The sequence below is a fragment of the Arachis ipaensis genome, chromosome B06 (genome assembly GCF_000816755.2).
Source record: "Arachis ipaensis cultivar K30076 chromosome B06, Araip1.1, whole genome shotgun sequence".
Lineage (NCBI taxonomy): Eukaryota > Viridiplantae > Streptophyta > Magnoliopsida > Fabales > Fabaceae > Arachis > Arachis ipaensis.
Window position 1 is genome coordinate 19,266,252 of NC_029790.2, and position 14,802 is coordinate 19,281,053.

Below are 14,802 nucleotides of genomic sequence, written 5' to 3' on the forward strand. Positions count from 1 at the left end.
TTAACAAAAATAATAAAAAAAATAAAAATAACTCGTGTCCTTTAATAGTGTCTCTATGTCCTTAGTGTCAAGATAAACACAAAATACACTAATTTAATATCTCTAAACACAATATCTCTATGTCCTGTCTTGTCTCGTCTCAGTGTCTTTATAAACAAAGACCTAGGCATAGAAGAAGACATAACATAATTTAGAATTTCTTTAAGCAATTACTTCTAAACAACATGATGAAATTGTGCCACGATTTTTTTTGTCCATTAATCATCTTTTAAGAATTTATATATATTCTGTTCTAATTTGAAGTAACAGACATGTATTCTATTTTAAATTGCATTAAACACCAAATACAAATTGTATCATCTTATACAACTAAAATGTGGCACAAATGCAATGAAGCAAAGTCTCAATTTTGATTTCCAAACTAGGAATTAGCACTAACTAACTTGAACAAAAAAAAAAACCATGAATTGATTTGTCACAAGGTGAAAAACAAGCAGAACAGCAATCATAAGAGGGCAAAGAGGGCAAGTTTAACAACCATTCTTTCCGCAAAAGGAAGATTCCAATATACGCACAAGCAGAATATAAGAATAATCGCAAAAGATGAATATCCAAGAGAATAAATAAAACAACAAATCATGAATCAAATAATAGCCCAAGAGTGGGCGGGCGATTGATTTGTTTACGTAGGAGAAAATGTGCGTCGAAACCGTGTCTGAATTGCTACGAAATGCCCGGTCCCAATGGGGCGAGAAAGTGTCTTGTCTTCTCTCTTCGCAGTTACGTCGTCTTTTATGTGTGTGCTCTTTGGGAACTATTTGTTTTTTTCGTTCTCTCTCATTTAGGCGAATCCTTATACCTTCTTTGTCAGATTAGGAGTTCTGCACTCTAGGAGTGTTATCGGTTTGGTTTGGTTTTGAACCAAAAATCAACCGAATTAATCTATTCGATTTTCACAGAGTATTAATTAATTGGTTTATTGTATGTGCAACAACCGAATCGAATCGAACTGAACCAAAAGCGATTTGGTTCGGTTAGTTTTTTCGATTTTTAAATCTTAACTAATAGAAAATTAATTTAAGTAAAATGATATTCAAAACAATTAATAAACTGAAATAACATTACATTACATTCAAATTCAACACAAATTCAACTCATTCCAACAACTAAACATAAAACAAACACATTTGTTAAGTCTCAAATTTTCATTTCAATGCATTATTAAGCCACTTCTTCGGTTCGGTTTGATTTCTGTCGAGCCAACCGAAAACCGAACCGAACCGATCGGTTTAATTCGAAAAAAACTCGATTTTTTCGGTTTTCTATTCAGTTGTTGTAAATTTCGGCTCGATTTTACGGTAAATTTCAGTTCGATTCGATAACTTACACCCCTACTGCACTCTTGTTATTGGCCCAATCGTCTGAGGAAGGAAGCCTTCGAGCGGGTCTGCGCCTTGGGGGCCTCCGTCCGACTTGTGAGTATGAACGAGTGGGGGGTGGTACCTGCAAAGACACTCCGATGCCTAAGTCAGCAAGGGTGTGAGCAGGTCTAGAGAGTATTGGGTCTTAGAGATACCTGAGAGGTGTCAGTGTATTTATAGTGGTGAACCAATAACCACCGTTGAAGTAGTGCCACTTTTTTAGGGTGATAACCGTCCCTTTATCTTAGGGAGGTTAAGATATGGCTCCTGGAAGTGGTTAGAGAGATCCTAGGGGCAGCTACTCATTTAAACGAGTGATTATCTGCCAGCTAACCCTCGTCCCCGACTTCTTTAGGGTAAGTCTGATAAGAACCGACTTCGCAGGAGGAAGGTCGGTACTAGGCGAGGCTCAACCCTTCGGATTGGGCCTTTTATTTGGACCTGGGCCTTATCATTGGGCCAGGGTATGAACAGTGCCCCTACTCGAGCCCAATTTCTTTTAAGATTTGGGTTCGAGTATTCTACTCGGGAACGCAGCCGACTTGGGAGGGAACCGACGTGTTTGTTTGGAACCGACGTGACTTTCGTGACTTTCGATTTTCACAGTTACGTCTAATCAAACGTCGCGTCTGTTAGATGTTCGCGTAGGTATTAATTACCTTGGTAACGGTGCACCTATTTATGACTGCCCCGTTTTTACCATTATGCCCCTAACGTGTTTATAAATACTTCCCCTCTCTTTCATTGTTTCGTTTCTGCGATTTTTCAAATTTCCTCTTCACCTGTTCGTGCAGCATTCTTGCGTTTGAAGGCTTTCATTTCCTCCAACCTTTTTCAGATAAAGGTTAGATTTTTCTTCTTCTCCTTTTGCAACATGCTTTCTGTTTGCATGCTTTTATTTTTCGGATGGATAGGTTGATTCGTAGGTTTTTGTTTGATTCCGTACTTCCCCCTTAGAGACCATGTTTTTTGATTTTCTTTTCTTTTTTTCCCTTTGTAGGTTTTACCAACCCTTTTTTAAAAGAAAGAAAATGTCTTATGTTGAAAGTCTTGCCCAGTGGGTTGATGTTACCGTCCTGGGGGAGGAACCTTTGGTTGACACCGAATTCATCACCAACCTTCGCACTCATCACCGAATTTGTACTTCCGAGGAGGATGAGCCGAAGTATGAGTTGGTGGTCCCGGGTCCGGAAGACCGGGTTTGCTTCGGGAGGGCCACTGAAGCGGCCCCTCATTTCTTCTTTATGTATGAGAGCATGGTTACCCCTTTGGGTGTCTTTCTTCCATTTTCTGATTTTGAGATGTCGGTGTTGCGTCACTGCCGAGTTGCTCCTACTCAACTTCACCCCAATTCCTGGGGTTTTTTGAAAATCTACCAATTTATCAGCCATGCTTTAGACTTTCCGACTTCTTTGAGAATTTTCTTTCATCTCTTCCATATGACCAAGCCCTTCAGTGGGCAAAATAATAAGCAACAATGGGTGTCTTTCCGGGCTATACAAGGTCGGAGAGTTTTCACCCATTTTGACGAATCCTTTCATGACTTCAAAAATTATTTTTTCAAAGTTCAAGGCGTAGAGGGTCACCACCCCTTTTTCTTGGATGAGAATTCTTCCCCTCGCTTTCCCTTATTCTGGTTAGAGGCTTCCCCCTGTGAGAAATATGGTTTGGAGGATCTGGATGAGGTGGAGGCAGCCATTGTGGGGTTCCTCCGAGAAGTATGGGGGAGGGCCCCATATCTGGATACCAAAAAATTTCTCCAGGGGTCGTCGTCTTTTGTCCAGACACAACTAGGTAGCCTTTATCTACTTTGTTTCCGACTTGTTTCTACCGACTTGAAGTTTACCGACTTGTTTTACTAATTGTTTTCTTTTACAGAGATGGCGAGGAAGAATTCCAATGAGTCTTACCAGAGAGTCCAGGAGGCCAAGGCGAGGTCTCACGCCAGAACCGGTGGTGCCAGGGTAACTAGCTCTCCTCTTCCTCTTCCTCCCCCTTCTTCCCGAAATTTGGGGACTCCTTCTCAACCCATTGTTATTCCTACTTCGGCTTCTTCTCAGCCGTCCCCTCCTCCCCGACCTTCTCTTGAGCCAGAAAAGAAGAAGCGCAAGGCTTTAGAGTCTGGCTCTTCTTTTGAAGGTGAGGCTAAGGTGGATGCTCCTGCATTTATCCGAAAGTTCATCTATCCCCATACCCGTATAGGTATGGATGATGTTTCTATTCGGAACCACCTCACTATTCTGGCTGAGGAGAGCATCAGGGCGGCGGAGATTTGTGCCAAGTTCCTTGATATTTTTGAGAAGACTTCTCTTAGCTCTCTGGGTTCAACCTCTAAGGTTGAAGAGTTGGAGGGAAGGCTTCTCATATATCAGGAACATGAGAAGGAGTTGAAGAAGGAGGTCGCCAAATTGAAGGAGGAGAGGGATGGCCTCCGAGAGAAGGAGAGCAAGTTACAAGCCCTATGTAACATGGAGGAGGGCTTGAGAAAAAAGGCGCAGGAGAGTTATCAGAGTTTATTTGAGGACCTTGTGGCCGTAAGGAGGGATTTGTTGAACTCTCGGACTGCCTATGCCGAGTTGGAGGACTCTATTGCTGAGGGGGCGGAGGAGGCCTGGAGGATTTTTAAGGAGCAGGTCGGAGTCCTTGCTCCCGACCTGGATCTCTCTCCTTTGGATCCTGACAAGGTCGTTATTGATGGTGCCATAGTTTATCCCCCTGCTCCCGCGGTCGTCACCGAGTCAGATTTGAAGACTCGGGGGCAGAGGATCATTGAGTCCCCTCCTCGTCGAAAGGATGTTCCAAGTTCCTCCCGACCTCTCGGCACCTCTTCTCCGACTCCTATGGACACTTCTCTCCCTGGTCCTGATGGCGCTCCGACTTCTCTTCCCGACTCTGGTGGTGATGCTCTTTAAAAATTTGTTGGCTATATGGGGGCCCGGCCTGTGGGTCCCCTCTTTTTTAAACTCTTTATATTTGTGATGGTGGTATGTTGACATTTGCCTTGGCCTTTTATGGCCGTAAACAAAAATATTTATAATTGCCCTTTTTTGGATAAGGGTTTTATTTAACAAAAATACCCTTTTTGGTATAAGGGTTTCAGCTACCTTTTTGTGTGCATGCTTTTTTATTTTGATTTTTCGAAGTCCCTTTAATCTTTTTTGAAAACCTTTTGCTTGTCTGTCCTTCTAAGCCTTTTCGCTTTAAGGGCTTTAGGACATTCTTTAAGCTTTTTCCTAGGTTTTTCGATCTCTTTCTTGTTATTCCTTACACTCAACTTTGTTTTATTGAGTTCTATGACTTAGGTTATTTTTGCGATGCGTTTTCTTTTCTACTCGGTTTTTCATTTTGACTTATGAGTCGGAATGTCTCCGAGTTTCTCACGATCAACTTTTATAACCTCTTTACACCGACTTGTACCTCGTCGTTTTATCCTGACGACCATCTAGGTTGGTTCATGGGATTTTCACGTTTTGTCGAGCTTAAGTCGGCGCGTTTCGTAGGAAGAAAAATAAACGAGAAGGAATTTATAAGAGATATTGTAAAAGATCTTTATTAATTTGGGAAGGTACTTTACTGCTACTAAGAGCTTTTAATAATCTTTTTCCCCTTAGCCACTACTATGATGCCTCATTAAAAATCCTTCTTCAGAAAAAACCCTTTAATGTTTGGGAAAAAATCGTGAAGTTGGGAAAAGAGTACATCAGGGAGTAGAGTTCGCTTTTAACTATAATACCTTTTCATATTACAAGCATGCCACGATATTGGTAACTCGGCGCCGCTTAGGTCGGTCACCTTATAATAACCTTTTCCTAAGACCTCGCTAACTTTGTAGGGTCCTTTCCAATTGGTAGCGAGTTTTCCTTCCCTCGATTTGTTGACTCCTATGTCGTTTCTGATTAGGACCAGATCGCTTAGTGTGAAACTTCTTCGAATGACTTTCTTTTTGTATCTGGTAGCCATCCTTTGCTTCAGCACTGCTTCTCTTATCTGGGCTTGTTCTCGGACTTCGGGGAGCAACTCTAGCTCCTCTTTGTGCCCCTGTATGTTTCCGATTTCATCATGGAGAATCACTCTTGGGCTTTGCTCACTGATTTCTACTGGTATCATGGCTTCTACCCCATAGACAAGTCGGAAGGGTGTTTCTCCAGTAGCAGATTGTGGCGTCGTCCGATAAGCCCACAACACCTGTGGGAGCTCTTCTGTCCAGGCTCCCTTTGCTTCTTGTAGTCTTTTCTTCAGCCCTGCCAGTATGACTTTGTTGGCTGCCTCGGCTTGTCCATTGGCTTGTGGGTGTTCCACCGAGGTGAACTGGTGTTTGATTTTCATACTGGCCACCAGGCTTCTGAAGGTAGAGTCGGTGAACTGGGTTCCATTATCTGTAGTGATGGAATAAGGTATTCCATACCTTGTGATGATATTTTTGTAGAGGAACCTCCGACTTCTTTGAGCTGTGATGGTAGCCAGTGGTTCTGCTTCTATCCACTTTGTGAAGTAGTCTATCCCCACGATCAAATATTTGACTTGTCCTGGCACCTGGGGAAAAGGACCTAGCAAATCCATTCCCCATTTTGCGAAGGGCCATGGAGAAGTTATACTGATGAGTTCTTCGGGGGGAGCTACGTGGAAATTTGCATGCATCTGGCATGGCTGACATTTTTTCACAAACTCGGTGGCATCTTTTTGCAAGGTCGGCCAGTAGAGTCCAGCTCGGATGACCTTCCTGGCTAGCGATCTTGCTCCGAGATGATTTCTGCAAATCCCATTGTGAACCTTCTCTAGCACTTCAGTAGTCCTTGAGGTCGGTACGCACTTCAACAATGGTGTCGATATTCCCCTTTTATAAAGGATATTTTTCACCAAAGTGTAATGTTGTGCTTCCCTCCGAATTTTCTTGGCCTCTTTTTCCTCCTTAGGGAGGACGTCGAATTTTAGTTATTCGACCAGAGGATTCATCCATCCGAGGTTTAGCCCAGATACCTCAAGGACATCTTGTTTGCCCTCTGCTTTCACTACCGAGGGTTCTTGGAGAGTTTCCTGGATCAGGCTTCTATTGTTCCCTCCTGGTTTGGTACTTGCTAACTTGGAGAGGGTGTCTGCTCTGCTATTGAGATCCCGAGTTATGTGTTTGACCTCGGTTTCCGCAAAGCGCCCGAGGTACTCCAAAGTTTTTTCCAAGTATCTCTTCATATTTGGATCTTTTGCCTGATACTCTTCGTTTATCTGGGAGGTCACCACTTGGGAGTCGCTGTATATCATCACTTTTGTTGCACCGACTTCTTCTGCCAGCTTTAATCCAGCGATCAAGGCTTCGTATTCTGCCTGATTATTTGAAGCTGGGAATTCAAATTTGAGGGAAACCTCTATTTGGGTTCCCCTTTTATCAACCAATATTATGCCTACGCCGCTTCCTGCCTTGTTTGAGGATCCATCTACATAGAGTTCCCATGTGGTTGGCTTTTCCTCTTGGTCTCCTGCATATTCCGCTATGAAGTCGGTAAGGCATTGGGCTTTGATTGTCGTCCGAGTTTCATATCTCACGTCGAACTCGGAGAGTTCTATTGCCCATTGAATCATTCTCCCAGCAACATCCGTCTTTTGGAGGATTTGCTTCATGGGTTGGTTCGTGCGGACTCTTATTGTATGAGCTTGAAAGTAAGGTCGTAGCCTTCGTGAGGCTATTACTAAGGAGTAAGCAAACTTCTCTAGTTTGTGATACCTTAGCTCGGGGCCCTGTAGAACTTTGCTGATGAAGTAAACTGGATGCTACCCGGCCTCGTCCTCCCTTATCAGGGCTGATGCAACAGCTTTGTCTGCTATGGACAAATAAAGGACGAGACCTTCCCCGACTAGAGGTCGGGTTAGGATTGGTGGTTGACTCAAGAACCTTTTGAACTCCTGGAATGCTCCTTCGCATTCTGGAGTCCATTCAAACTGGCATCCCTTTTTTAATAAAGAAAATAGTGGAAGGGATTTGAGTTCTGATCCTGCTAAGAACCTGGAGAGGGCTGCGAGTCGGCCATTCAATTGTTGAACCTCTCTTAGGCAAGTCGGGTTCTTCATTTCCAGGATAGCTTTACACTTATCGGGATTTGCTTCAATCCCTTTCTGTGTCAGCATAAAACCCAGGAATTTTCCAACTTCTACCGCGAAGGCACATTTTGCGGGATTTAGTCTCATCCCGTGTAACCTTATGGTGTCGAAGACTTGCGAGAGGTCTGACAAGAGGTCGACTTCTTCCTTGGTTTTTACCAGCATGTCGTCGACGTAGACTTCCATTAGGCTCCCAAGGTGAGAAGCGAACACCTTGTTCATCAGTCTCTGATATGTGGCCCCTGCATTTTTCAATCCAAATGGCATGACCACGTAACAGAAATTAGCTCTGGGCGTGATGAATGATGTTTTCTCCTGGTCCGGCTCATACATTGGGATTTGGTTATACCGCGAGTAGGCATCCATGAACGACAAGTATTGATATCCCGAGCTAGAGTCTACTAGGGTATCAATACTTGGTAGTGGATAAGGTTCCTTGGGACATGCCTTATTTAAGTCGGTGTAGTCGACACACATTCTCCATTTGCCATTTTGCTTCTTGACTAGCACTACATTGGCTAGCCATGTTGGATATTTGACTTCTCTGATGAAGCCGGCTTCTAAGAGTGCTTGTACTTGTTCTTCTACTACTAGGGCTCGTTCCGGGCCGAGCTTGCGTCTTCTTTGTTGTACAGGTCGGGACCCTGGGTATACCGAGAGCTTGTGGGACATGAGCTCGGGATCTATCCCGGGCATGTCGGAGGCTTTCCAGGCAAAGAGGTCGGAATTGTCTCTTAGGAGTTTAGTCAACCCTTGTTTTAGGGTTTCCTCTAAGTTGGCTCCTATGTTGGTATTTTTCCTTCCTCTTGGCCGACCTGTATTTCTTCGGTTTTTCCTCCCGGCTGTGGTCGCAGCTCTTCTCTGGCCCTTGCACCGTCGAGCTCTATGGTGTGAACTTCTTTGCCTTTTCCCCTTAGGTTCAGGCTTTCGTTGTAGCATTTCCTTGCCAATTTCTGATCTCCCATCACCGTTGCTATTCCCGCTGAGGTCAGGAATTTCATGCAAAGGTGGGGAGTGGACACCACTGCTCTGAGTCGATTAAGGATAGCTCTGCCAATTAAAGCATTATATGCTGACCCTACATCGATGAATATGAAGTCTATACTCAGAGTTTTGGATTTTTCCCCTTTTCCAAAAGTGGTGTGAAGGGGTAGAAATTCCAGTGGTCTTATTGGCGTGTCGCCTAATCCGTACAAGGTGTCGGGGTAGGCTCTTAATTCTTTCTCATCTAACCCTAGTTTGTCAAAAGCGGGCTTAAAAAGGATGTCTGCTGAGCTTCCTTGATCTACTAGGGTTCTGTGGAGATGGGCATTTGCTAGGATCATGGTTATTACCATTGGATCGTCGTGTCCAGGGATTATTCCTTGCCCATCCTCCTTTGTGAATGATATGGTTGGAAGGTCGGGTGACTCGCTTCCGACTTGGTAGACTCGCTTGAGATGCCTTTTGTGAGAGGACTTGGTGAGTCCCCCTCCCGCAAACCCTCCTGAGATCATATGGATATGTCTCTCCGGAGTCTGCGGTGGTGGGTCTCTTCTATCCTCATCGTCTCGCTTTCTCTTCCCATGGCTGTCCGACCTTTCTATGAGATATCTGTCAAGCCGGCCTTCTCTAGCCAGCTTTTCTATCACATTTTTAAGGTCGTAACAGTCATTTGTTGAGTGGCCATATATTTTATGGTACTCACAGTAGTTGCTACGACTCCCCCCTTTTTTATTTTTAATAGGCCTGGGAGGTGGCAGCCTTTCAGTATTGCAAATCTCTCTGTATACATCCACTATAGAAACCTTTAGAGGAGTATAAGAGTGATATTTCCTTGGTCTATCGAGACCGAGTTCTTCCTTCTTCTTGGGCTCCCTATCCCTCTCTTTTGTTGAGGGAAGATGCCCGGGTCGCCAACTCGAATCTCTCAGTCTGGCATTCTCCTCCATGTTGATGTACTTTTCAGCTCTTTCCTGTACATCACTTAAGGAGGCGGGGTACCTTTTTGATATGGACTGTGAGAAAGGACCTTCTCTAAACCCATTGACTAACCCCATAATAACTGCCTCGGTGGGCAGGTCTTGGATTTCTAAACATGCTTTGTTGAACCTTTCCATATAGGCTCGTAAAGATTCTCCGACCTCCTACTTTATTCCCAGGAGGCTTGGCGCATGTTTTACTTTGTTCTTCTGGATAGAGAACCTCATCAATAATTTCCTTGAGAGGTCTTCGAAACTGGTGATTGACCTCGGGGGGAGGCTGTCGAACCACTTCATCGCTACTTTTGCCAGAGTGGTCGGGAAGGCTTTGCATCGCGTAGCGTCAGAAGCGTCGGCTAGATACATCCGTCTTTTGATATTTCTTAAGTGATGCTTCAGATCCGTGGTTTCCGTCGTAGAGGTCCATATCGGGGCTTTTGAAGTTCCTCGGAACTTTTGCCCTCATTATGTCCTCGCTGAAGGGGTCCTCCCCTCCTGGGGGCGACTCTTCTCGGTCGTCGCGGGAGTTTCGACTTTTGAGGGAGGATTCCAACTTCAAGAGTTTTCTTTCTAACTCTTTTCGTCGTTCCATCTCCTCTTTTAGATTCTTTTCTGTTTCCCTTTGTCGCTCCCGTTCCTGTTCCAGTTGTTCCAGGCGGCTTTGGTGGACATGGACTAATCCCATAAGTTCAGTTGCATGGGGTGGTCCATCCTTTTCCGATTCGCGCCCTTCTGAGGAATTTACCTTCGGATTTTTGACTCCAGAAGTACCCTCTCTATGCTGATCGTTAGTTCCTTGGTGGAGGGTTAAGTTTGTGTCATTGTCTCCAGTGTCCAGATTCTCTTGTTCGGAATCTGACTCCACATGACCCTCCTCAGGGGATCTGTCCGCCATCACTGGTTGATCTCTCGGGTCCCCGGCAACGGCGCCAATGTTACGATGGGTAACCAGAGATGGTGGGCTGGACTCGCTAGGTTGGCCCAATCGTCTGAGGAAGGAAGCCTTCGAGCGGGTCTGCACCTTGGGGGCCTCCGTCTGATTTGTGAGTATGAACGAGTGGGGGGTGGTACCTGCAAAGACACTCTGATGCCTAAGTCAGCAAGGGTGTGAGCAGGTCTAGAGAGTATTGGGTCTTAGAGATACCTGAGAGGTGTCAGTGTATTTATAGTGGTGAACCAATAACCACCGTTGAAGTAGTGCCACTTTTTTAGGGTGATAACCGTCCTTTTATCTTAGGGAGGTTAAGATATGGCTCCTGGAAGTGGTTAGAGAGATCCTAGGGGCAGTTACTCATTTAAACGAGTGATTATCTGCCAGCTAACCCTCATCCCCGACTTCTTTAGGGTAAGTCGTGATAAGAACCGACTTCGCAGGAGGAAGGTCGGTGCTAGGCAAGGCTCAACCCTTCGGATTGGGCCTTTTATTTGGACTTGGGCCTTATCATTGGGTCAGGGTATGAACATAAACCAAACCAATGTCAATATTACATGAATTTCTTTAAATAAATAACGTTAAGTGAATATCTTCAATCATACTTTTATATAATCAAATTCATTGGATTTAAATTACACATTATAGTACTAAATTGAAACAAATGTGTTCGAATTAATAAAAAACATCGTAAATCGATATAATTAGCTTCGATTTACATGCAAATTCACCTATAGTATTATGGCATATAGAAATTCGATATTGCTGCCCATGGTATTGTGTTCTATGATAAATTGAATGATATAAATTCGAATGACATCCTATAGTAATTCGAATGAATTCAATTCGATTTAATAATGGTGTTGTACTCATAGTAAATCAACATAGGTAAATTCGATTTAGCATAGGTTTTTCTATATATAAAATTTAAATTCACTTGTTTTGAATTATATTTCACCGTATTAAATCCAACCCAAAACGAAAAATCCAGAGTAATTTTGAAAATTTATATTAGAATATTCAAACTGCGAAAATGGAAGACGACCAAATCGAATTTATTGATTGGACGGAGTTATCCATATTACTGGTAGTGTTCATGAAGAGGTTAGTGAATGAAATTTATTTTACTTTATTTTTTTAAAGAAATAAAGAATTGTTAGTGATATTAAATTTCTTAGAACAGTCACCAAAAAAATTGCTTAGAACTCAATTATTAGAATTATTAGAATTTTTAAACCTCAAATAATAGTTAGAGTATTGATTTAAAGCGACAGCGTTTTTGTTTGGGAGGCAAGGACAGATCGACCCCTATCCATTTTTAAATTGACAGCTTGGTACTTCAAAGACACCTGACAGTCAACTCATCACCGTTAAGTGACACGTATGTTTATTCCGGTTGTTTTCAACGCCGGAAGGTACAGAAGGACCGCCATGTCTCACGGAATGCAAAGATAGGGGCCGGGACGTACCTTTTTTTTGGACAGGAATCGCTTTGTCCTTATAAAAATTGGATAGAGATCGGATTTGGTGTTTACTCTAATTTGTTAGAACATTGAAACCACAAATGCATGATAGATGCGGAATAACTAAGTGTGTTATATGACCGTTCTTAGCTCGTATCAAAGAAGCAAAGAGTTCATCTTCTGCACCTTCTCAAGCGCAGTAAGTCCATCTCCACACCAAGAAGATCTCGCTTTCTCCTCGACCTCACTATCTCCTTTGACTCTAAGATTGCAAATTTGAGTTATTGGTGGCAAGGGGCAAATTTGGGACTGTGATTTCAGTAAGCATCCATGAACCCAAATAATTCATCATACTATGAATTTTTTGCAAAATAGAAAACTCTCAATAACAGAAGCATTAGGCATCAAATTAACAAGAATAAAAAACAAAATGTAAAGGTTAAACTAAAGAGTAAAAATAGTGATGAATTGCAAATCTAATAAGAACAAAAGAATAAAATTGATTTTTTGTTTTTCAGTGGAATAATAAGTTAAACACTTAGATATTAGGATTGTTTTTCATAGCAACTCAGTAATATCAAAACAATTAAAAAAATTGACATGATCAAAACTTTGTTGTAGGATAACAAAAAATACTATTTAAACATAAATTGATGAGAACAAAATGCAGAAGTTGAACCCAAGAAAAAAAATGATGAACTACAAATTTGAAAAGTGGTTATCTTCGTTTGTTTGTTATCCTCTCCCTGTCGTAGCTGTCGTGGTTGCGTCTTAAGGTTGAAAAGGGGAAGAAGGTGAAGATTGAAGAAAAATTCTGTTTCTTTTTTGCAGATCTTGTTTTTTGACTTTTTTATTTTAAATTATTTAAATTTTAAAATCTAAAAAAAGTTTATTGAATTTTGATATTTGTTAAGTTTATAATAATGGTGTTCGTCTAAAATAAAATAAAGATGTATAAGTTTTTTTATAAAAATAAGTAAAAAGTTGTTTTTGTCTTTTCAAATTTTTATAAAGATATTTTAGTAAAAAATTTAAATACTGACGTGATAATAAAATTCATATATCATATTTAAATTTGTTCACATTTTTATTATATCAATACTCATAAATTATTATCATGCCGATATAAATTTGTTCACATTTTTATTAAAAATTGAATCTCAGTCAATTTTATTTGAAGTGAAACTACGTGTTTAAATTCCATCAAAATTAGAGTTGTTTCCAAATAGTCAAATACGATGACCAAAACTTAATTTTATACAGAAAATGAAAAGGAACCATATGATTAAGATTAGTAGTACTAACTATAGTACCGATATGAAAGTGTAATACCTTCCCTAATCCTATCCACAACTATAACATAGTCACGTCCAAATCATTCTTTGTTAAATGGTTACAGTAACTAAGCACTTGCTCTCTTTTAACATGAAGAATTTCCGGAGAAGGTGATAGATTCAGCAAGAAGAAGCAAGCGAAGCAGAGTCCACAGTCGCGGATAAGGCGCATACAGCACCAGAAGGAGCATGAGCGCCGCTCCTCTTACGCCTAGGTACCATCTTCGCCGGTCGCATGCCGCTGCGAAAAGCCTCGGAGATGAGTTCTCTGCCGCCGCAGCACGTTTCGTCGCCGTCACCGCTGCCACTGATCTTCCTTTTCGGCCCAACCTGCAAGTGGTTCGCGAACTGGAGGCGGCTATGGTGAGGATCGGAGGATGAAGGAGGAAAGAGGAATTTGTGGTTATTGTTGCTGCTGCAGAGTTTCTCCAACGAAGTGACGCAGCACTCTTGCCAGTTGAGCTCGTTGAGATCGGCAATGGCGTCCTCCACCGTAAGAGCCGCGAACGCTGAGACGACGCTACTGTGGAGCGTGGAGCGCGATAGCTTCACGAGATCGAGCGAGTTCACCGCGTCCACCAACACCTTCTGTGGAAAAATCACACAGAAGTTTCTCGAAGTTTTCAAGAACAATTCCAGAGTTACAAGAAGCAACGTACACAATAATGTAATCGTGTTCTATCTTCTTTTTTATCTGAACTTAAAAATTAGCGGGTGTGTGAGTGAGTGTGTGTGTGTGTGAGAGAGAGGGAGAGGGAGAGAACCTTGGGAGCGTGGTGTATCTTCTTGAAGCCGTGAATGCGAATGATCTGAAGTAAGAAACAGAGAAGAAAACAGGTCGGAATGAAGATCGATTATGGAGAAATGGAAATCAGATCAAAATTGAAAAGTGAAAGCGAAACCTGATTGAGTTGACACATGGTGAGGTCGAGGGAATGGCGAGAGCGAAGGAAATGAATGTAGTCGTCGAGGAGAAGCTTGTCATTCCTCACTGATCGCTTTTTCGTGTAGCTGGCGTTGTTCACCTGAGACTCCATGGCCATCAATGCTGCCTCTTGTGCCATTGAAGAATTGAATCAGAGAAGGAGAATCAGAAGAAGCGGGAATTTGTTTGATGATGAGTTCGTTGCGAATTTGTTATGGCGCGGCCGCTCCCTCCTGTCACACTCGCCCTTCCCGTTTTGTAACTGTTCACGTGATGTGTGAGCTATGCTGAAAAATTATGGGGGCAAATTTAATACGTTTATTATTCATTGAAGGATCAAATAATTGATTTTAAATCCTAATCTATAAAAAAAACAATGGAACAACAGGGTATAGCACAAAATAAACCAACAAATATTTTTGAATTATATTCTATATCAATTAATAACATTAATTGTCATTAATTAGTAGTTATTTAAATTTCTTTTTTTAAAAGATACAAAATTAATGATTATTAATTGCCTCTTCTTATTCTAATTCACCTTTTACCATTTATTACGCAAACACTAATTTTTCTTTCCAAAAAAAACTTCAAAATTCCAAAAAACAAAATGCACCAAAACATAAGATAAAGAATCATCTAAATTCTAAGAAAAAAAATATACAAATCATAGGAAA

At 42.0% G+C, this 14,802-nt stretch overlaps 2 protein-coding genes across 2 annotated transcripts in view; both read right to left on the minus strand.

The window, feature by feature from the left end:
- The window catches only part of LOC107648059 (trafficking protein particle complex subunit 6B-like), a 3,979-nt gene extending 3,143 nt beyond the window's left edge, over positions 1 to 836 (minus strand). The window contains exon 1 of the mRNA XM_021104206.1: positions 687 to 836. The gene's annotated coding sequence lies outside the window, so the exon portion shown is untranslated. The remainder of the gene's footprint in view (positions 1 to 686) is intronic.
- Positions 13,115 to 14,493, minus strand: LOC107648060. Its single transcript, XM_016352081.2, has 3 exons — positions 14,103 to 14,493; positions 13,965 to 14,009; positions 13,115 to 13,788 (listed from the first exon to the last, which is right to left on the minus strand). The coding sequence occupies exons 1-3, from the start codon at positions 14,262 to 14,264 to the stop codon at positions 13,321 to 13,323; spliced, it is 675 nt and encodes a 224-aa protein (XP_016207567.1). The 5' UTR covers positions 14,265 to 14,493; the 3' UTR covers positions 13,115 to 13,320.

What these genes read in the sequence shown, in the direction of transcription:
- LOC107648060 (XM_016352081.2), bottom strand. Translation starts at nt 14,264, where the DNA reads ATGGCACAAGAGGCAGCATTGATGGCCATGGAGTCTCAGGTGAACAAC. An exon ending in CCATGTGTCAACTCAATCAG is followed by an intron (nt 14,010 to 14,102) that starts GTTTCGCTTTCA and finishes TTCTTACTTCAG; the next exon opens with ATCATTCGCATTCACGGCTT. An exon ending in AGATACACCACGCTCCCAAG is followed by an intron (nt 13,789 to 13,964) that starts GTTCTCTCCCTC and finishes ATTTTTCCACAG; the next exon opens with AAGGTGTTGGTGGACGCGGT.